Below are 7,207 nucleotides of genomic sequence, written 5' to 3' on the forward strand. Positions count from 1 at the left end.
GCTAACTCCAAACTCTGGTTACATAATATTTGGCTTATTCTCAAGGGTTATCAGTGTTTTGTTATCAGTAAATGATGAGAGAGAGAACTAAAAGCGTTGGCTGCATAGTTGTACTTTGCGCTATGGAAAACATGTCTAGTGATATAGCTTATCAGAGTAAAATTAGCAATAGGTAGTTTCATGAAAAGTGCGAGTGAATAGAAATATGCAAAAACAGAAAAAACAACCAACTGATAAATTTGGCGAATTCCAAACCGCTTACTACCCCAGTGAAATTTTTAAGGCAATGACACAGGTGATCAATACATTTTAAATATTGTGCTTTATTGAGAATCCATACTTCACTTAATCCATATAAAACTGACGCAACAGTAACATGTAATTTTCTAATATTATCACCGGAATTCCGACATTTAAATGCTCTACATTGGTTATAATAGTAAAATATATGTATATATACACCTATACCATCATCCTCGTTTGTATTGTCGTTAATTTGATTTATATCTTCGTAGTTGGTGATTGGAATTTGCAGTTGACACATTGACTGTGGTTAACCAGGTTAAGCTTGGCGGTTAAACTGTAAGAATGACCTCAATGATCTCAAAGGTTCAATAGCGAGATATGTGCTTAAGATCCTTTAGAGTCCTGAGCCACGCTTTTCTACGCCCAGCACATACTTGTTGAATCCCTGGTTAAGCTGCTCCATTAGAATAAAAGTTAACACCGTGTGGGGTCCCAGGCGGAAGTAGTAGGGCGTGAAGCCCTTCCACAGCGAAAAGACGCCCTCTTGCCGTACGACACGGAGCAACACATCCACGGTACCTCGGTATTCTGGCTTGCCGTCGACCGTCTTCATGTTCTGAATGCGAGTCTTAGCAATGTCCAGCGGCATTGATGCTATTGTGGTCAGCAGACCGCTTAGCATACTGGCGCAGAAATGCAATTTGATGCCCTCGTCCATTTTCAACGGTCCGGTGCGGAAGTATGTCTTGAATTGCGAGTAGCTGGCCAGTTGTGTCATATTCACAACCATGGCACGTCCCATAGTCGGAACGCATCCACGCCAGAGTGCCGTCAATCCCTCCTCGCGAGTCATTCGTGTCAGCGCATTGAAAACATTCGAATAGTTGCGTCTCTCCGCCAACGGCAGTCGTCCATCGGATGTCATTCGCACTAGGGCCACCTCAGCCGGCGTGCCGATAAAGGCGCCCACTGCACCGGCCGCTGTGCCCATCACCATACTGGCAATTACATTAGGATCGCGTTGAAAACGTTCCCGGTATTCCTCATTTAGGGTAGTGTACATACCAAGACGCCCAGTGGTGTAGGTTGCTTGCCTCAACAGAGCTGCCGAAATACCCTGGTACAGAGCAAGTGGTCCCTCCCGACTGATTACCGTCTGTATACAGTGGAAAGAGTTGCGAAACTCCTTCTTGCCGCTTCCAGCTCCTGCGATCTGCATTCTATTCTTGATAAGATCAAGTGGTTGCACACACATGGTGGCGCCCATACCGCTGGCACCTCCAATGATATACTTCATTGCCTTGGGCGCCGTCTTCTTCTTCTCTGGCTCATTTCCTGCAGTTGGTGGCGTGGATTTCGACATGACTGGTTATTTTTTCTATCAAACTGATTACACAATAAGTCGTTTTGAATGAAAACTCTATGCTGATTTCTAACGCGAATTCAACAGCCTTTCAATATTCAAATGATTCCAGATTCCACTGCATTCGCTGCTGCTGCTCCGCTGTTAGCTCCGTTCTGGCCGATCTTTTTGTTTGTAATGCGGGAAATTTTCCTATATGGCTGTGCACATGCCTTCCTTTGACGCAATTAATATAAAATTTTTGCTTGCGGCCTTGCGTGTAGTGAGCAGCTGATACCGCCAGTGGCCGCCGACGCTTCCTCGTTTTATTTTTGCTTTGTTTTTTTTTTTTTTGTTTTATTGTGCGTTAACACTAGCAGCTTTCTCTCTGCCTCTTTGAATGTGAATCAATGTCACGGACGTACGTGTGTCGTCACAGATTGCTTCTAATTTTAGGCGCCACTTTCCGGTCAATCACAATCACTTGTGCGTATGTTGCCTGCCCCAATTGCAATATATTGGCAAAAAGTTGCACAATTACAATTACTTGAATATTCGCAATTGCAATGAAAATTAGCACACAACGAACTGCAACAATAACAATCCATAGCTTCAATTAGTTGCTGCTCAGCTGATGACGTGTTCGCGACGGCGCGAGAGAGCAACAGGGTTGTCAGCTGCTTGCACCCTTGAGCAAATGGGATTTTATAAAATTTGTGTACCAACAGATTACAGAAGCTTTCGTTATGCTGCCAATCAACATAGAGAAATGCATATATTTATTTATAAGATTTGTTTTTTGCGATAGCTTAAATTGCTTTTTATAATAACAAATTGTATCTTATAAAATTGATTCGTTCAACAATGATGACATGAGTAAGCGACGCAGAACAGCTGGCAACTCTGTTGCTCTCTCGAGCCGGCAGGTTTCGGTCTCTCAGCTGCTCTCACTGTGGGCAAGACGGTGTTGTTAAACGCAAAACAGCTGGTCGAGTGCTGTTGTTGTAAATCGTTACTGTTGCAGCGTTTGCTTAAATCATTTGCTATGCCTTTCAAATTTACAGGTGAAGAGGCTAGCACAAAACTAATTTAGTTACACACACCTTTGAGATTGAGTACAAATTTATGTACATATGTACGAACATGTATTACTTTTCGTTAGTCGTTTGTACACATATAATTTTCTTTATCTTTTGCTATTATCGCGACACACTGCAGAAACACGGGTATTTGCCACCTTTTTATCATAATTACGTTAATCAGCTCTTATAAAAACGAATGTGTACACTGAATCGATTATGTGATATTTCAGATTCTTTTTACAACTCGTTGCTAATAGACGAGCAACGATGTTAAGATTGTTGTTTATTTGATTACACGTGTGTATGTACATATGTATGTATGTACAAACATATTCTTACCCTATACAATAGTGCTTATATAGGGTATAATAAAATTGTACAAACGTATTAATAAACATTATTGTACTCATCTACGACTCAATTAATAATACCTAAACAAATAAAAATACAACACATACTTACGTACTGAGTGAACAAACTAGAAAAGAATTTACCTGAGCATGATTCTTTAGATTTAAGAAATTGTATTTTTAGTTGAGTGGCGGTACTACAATTTTGTATACAGTGGCTCACAGATAATTTCAACCAGCACCTATATAGAACTTTTTTTTTCAGTTATAACAACAAAACTAAAACAGATATTAAAATGCTTTAGCAGCAGGTAGCTAGCTTAACGTTATTAAACCATCTTGTATGCTCGACTGTAGTCTTTCTGACTTGGAATTATTTACCTTACCAACGTTATTATATCTTTTCGAAAAATATATCATATTTTTCACAAAACCATTTAGTTATGTGTTACATTTTTCTGGTGGAATCAAATTGAGTCTTTAGAATTCGGTAGATGTGATTGTTGGCAATCATTTAAAAGACTTAAGTATTTCAGATTATTGCGAAATTATAAATGTTTGCATATAGCTGGGGGGTAGCACTATATATATGGTGGCATCATTCAATCATTATCCGTCCCGGCAGTTATCCAACGAAGCGCATTTCGCGCAATCGCACTTCATTCAATCAGAGGGACTCAACAGATTGCCTGTCGTTTGCCTGTCATTGAAGCTGAAGCGATTTCAATTGAATTTCAGCGACAACGACATTTTTTTGCCTCTGCGAGGTATTTTCGTATTTTTTAAAAAGATTTCGAGGACGGACAAGGACAATGATAGCAAGGAGAGCACACATTGTAAGCAATCAGACGATTCTTCAGCAGCAAAGAGAAGCATACAACGAATATCTTGAACTGTCAAGAGGGAGATGGGAGAGGAAAGGGAAAAACTATAGATAAAACTACACGTACCAAGGGCCCGGAAGAAGCCACTGCCACAGTCTCGGTGTCATCAGCAGCGACAGTTAATATGGTCGCGAAGGCAGCAACTCCTGGCAGACACACACGCACACATATATCCAACACACATATGCATTCAGTGTGAAGGACATTGTGGGTAATATTGAATGCTTGGACGTTTAGGATGGACATCGATAAAGCTTATGCCCATAATATAGACTTTAGGGTTGATCAAAAATACAACGGGTATGTTATTACCAAACTGTTAGATCTAATAAAATAAGTTTTTGGTAAAAATGAAGCATCTCCTTCCCTAATAAAGTATACATGTTCTTGATAGTTCATCATCATCTCCGTCTGTATACAAAAATAGATTTCAGCGCCAGCTAATAGCTAGAGCAACCAAGTTTTGCACACAGACTTCTATGACGTTGGAGCAGATCAAGTTTTTTTTAAATTTTAGACGGGTTCTCGACTATAGCCTTTGCCGTCTGTTTTATTTGAAATTTTTTGTTCAACATTTAAATCTTTAAGGCGCATTATGTAGTTCATCTTGAAATTTGCAAAGTGTTTCGATAGTGTTATCACCAATACATTTGTGTATTGCCTTCTAAGCGAATCCCGCATTCGGGGCGATGAATGTCTCATCATTCATGTGACGTTAACTGGCCAATCAATAAAATTTCACGGTGCTGTAATCAAAGCATGTGATATTAGCGTAAAGTTGAATGAATCCATGTGCGCCAACATCCCTGCCAGATCAAACCAGGGCACTGGCACTGGCACTGGCAATGCCAATGGTACAGGCAACCAGTGTTAAAAGCAGAGCCAGAACCAGAATCAGGCAGAAAGCGAGGTAACCCGGGAGATGTGTGGCATTTGTGTGAAATGCTAAAATGATAAGGTCGCTCGTTATAGAATCTCTCGTCGTTGAACACACAAAGCCGAGTTGAATCAACAGTTTGGCGTCGTCACCCGCGTCACTTGCTAATTTTAACAGTGTGGAACCAAAGGGAGAGAGTGGAGGACAATATGGAGGAGCTTATAAGGTAAGGCAAATGGGGTAAGGCAAACAAAAACTCACATAAACGCCGACAGCAAGCTTCATCTGCAACCTGTGAAATTTATTTTTGTGCAGCCCGTTTAGTGATGCGATATGGCAAACGTTAGTCCACAATCCAAGCCCACCCAACAAAATCTGAACCCCAGATAAGCTCAGCCTCTAGCCACGAGCTTTGGCATCGACAGCGACAACGACTAAGTTACGAGTGCAAATCGAGTGGAAGATTTTTGTGCGTTGGCACACGAAAATAAGTTCATTTCTCAGTCCAGGCCATGACCAAAGTTTATTCTTGGCGCAGGATTTGGTAAACAAAGATCCTTGAATTCCAAACTAAGGTCGCAATCCTTAGACGCATACATCACTCTTTTGCCAAATGCTGCCAAATCGAAAATTACAAAAATTCTACAATTGCATAACAAGTGGGCCTTAAAATTGCACTAAATTGCGCAGCTGACCGAAAAACGCCGTTAAACTGAAATCAAATGCCAATGCAGAATTCAAGTGCACGGAAAGTAAGAAAAAAAAAACAAATATTTCATTTCCAGGCAGATGACCAGAATGTTTGTAAGAAAAAGGTTAAGTTCAGGGACTATAATAAGTTATAGATAAAAAGTTCATGGCAAATCCAATTGGCGATGTGAAGAATTCTTTAATCTAGCGAGGAAAGTGCTAGATTCTATAACTTTTATGTTTGCAGAAAACTCTAATATCCAACGTTTTTATTTCGACATTTGTTTAAATTAATTGTGGCAAACATTTATTAATATTTTGATATTATTTATATTTATCGGACAGTCATAGCAAATTTTACAAATTAGCTGTATATATTGCTAGTCGCTGCTGCTTTCGTCACTAGCGCGAACTGCCGTCCGCAGTGATATTTATTTTTATAAATTTTTCAAACTTAAAATTAGTACCAGCAAAGAATAAACATAAATATTTATCCGAACATCAGTTAATCAACACAATCTTGAACTATAATTTATTACAACAGCATCTGCAGAAGACGCAACTGGTCTCATTTTGTAAGCAATTTAAAATCAATCAGCACTATTAATTTGTTTCCATGTAACGCTTAATACAAAGTTGTCGCTGTCCGTTCTAATGAAATGAAACTTAAGGAATTAGTTGGCGGCAACCGGGAAGAAATGTTATCCTCGACAAGGTTCAAATAACTTTGAAGTGCCGCAACTTTCGAAAAGGATGGTGTGGTGAGAAGAGGGGAGGGGAGGAAAGCGTTGCAACCAAATTGTTTATCTGGCAGCGGAGCATGTTGTCCTTTGGCCATTTGCAATATGCAAAATGCGACAAAATAGTTGTGGCTAGTGCCACGCCCAACCACTTGGAAGTCCTTGCTGCGTAAATAAACATTTAGCATTCCATTAGAATTTGCATGCCAATGAAAAGTTTTCAAAAAAAAAAAAAAATAAAAAAAATGGAAAAATAATACAAGCAAAATGGAGAAAAAGCGAAAAGCAACGATGGAAAGCTCGTAAGGATAAGCATGGCCAAAGCCAATTTGTGCGGATCCAGCCCAGCGGTAGAAGCATAACCAACTAAATCTGATTGTGGGCTAAACACGCTAATGGCATTATAATTATCCCTGGGGCTTCGAGCGCTCGGGGTCCCGACTCGCGAATCCCAGACTACCTGCCAGGCACGTTCTAAAATGCAAATTAAAACTTTGCACACAACTTTTCGTCGCCATTTAAAGTCGCTGCAAAGCACAGGAAAATTGCATTGCGGTCACCAACTCGCCCATTGGTGATATCCCTTGGCGTCTCATCTCGTGTCGTTCCGTCCTACTGCCCAGCTGGTTGAGATCCTTTACATTAACGTGTAATCAACATTAATGGAGCTGACAATGCGCTTCCGGAGACTGGGACACAATACGAGTACAAAACACACACAGTCGCCAGCTCGGGACAGAGCTCTGAATGCACGTTCTTCACAGTTTTATTGTGTTTGGTGGCCAACCAAGTGAAAGTGGTTCTTCTGCTTAGCCGCCGCTCCACTTGGTCCAACATGGGGATTACATTCGCATCAGCTCAATGAGAAATTATGTGAACGGCAACGAGTACTTGGATTAAGTCCAGTATCCAAATGGACCAGACGCTATTGAGTCTGTGAGAATGTCTGCTTAAATATAAGAACAGCAAATGCTATAAAAGTTAAAGCAACCAAGA

At 40.4% G+C, this 7,207-nt stretch overlaps 1 protein-coding gene across 1 annotated transcript; it reads right to left on the bottom strand.

Annotated features, from left to right (window-relative positions):
* Nucleotides 1–303: 303 nt before the first annotated feature.
* LOC117790375 (mitochondrial 2-oxoglutarate/malate carrier protein) lies at nt 304–2,183 on the bottom strand. Its single transcript, XM_034629811.1, has one exon. It carries the CDS (start codon nt 1,607–1,609, stop codon nt 641–643), a length of 969 nt encoding a protein of 322 aa, XP_034485702.1. The 5' UTR covers nt 1,610–2,183; the 3' UTR covers nt 304–640.
* Between the last annotated feature and the right edge of the window lie 5,024 nt (nt 2,184–7,207).

The sequence above is a fragment of the Drosophila innubila genome, assembly GCF_004354385.1.
Source record: "Drosophila innubila isolate TH190305 chromosome 3R unlocalized genomic scaffold, UK_Dinn_1.0 2_E_3R, whole genome shotgun sequence".
Classification (NCBI taxonomy): Eukaryota; Metazoa; Arthropoda; class Insecta; order Diptera; family Drosophilidae; genus Drosophila; species Drosophila innubila.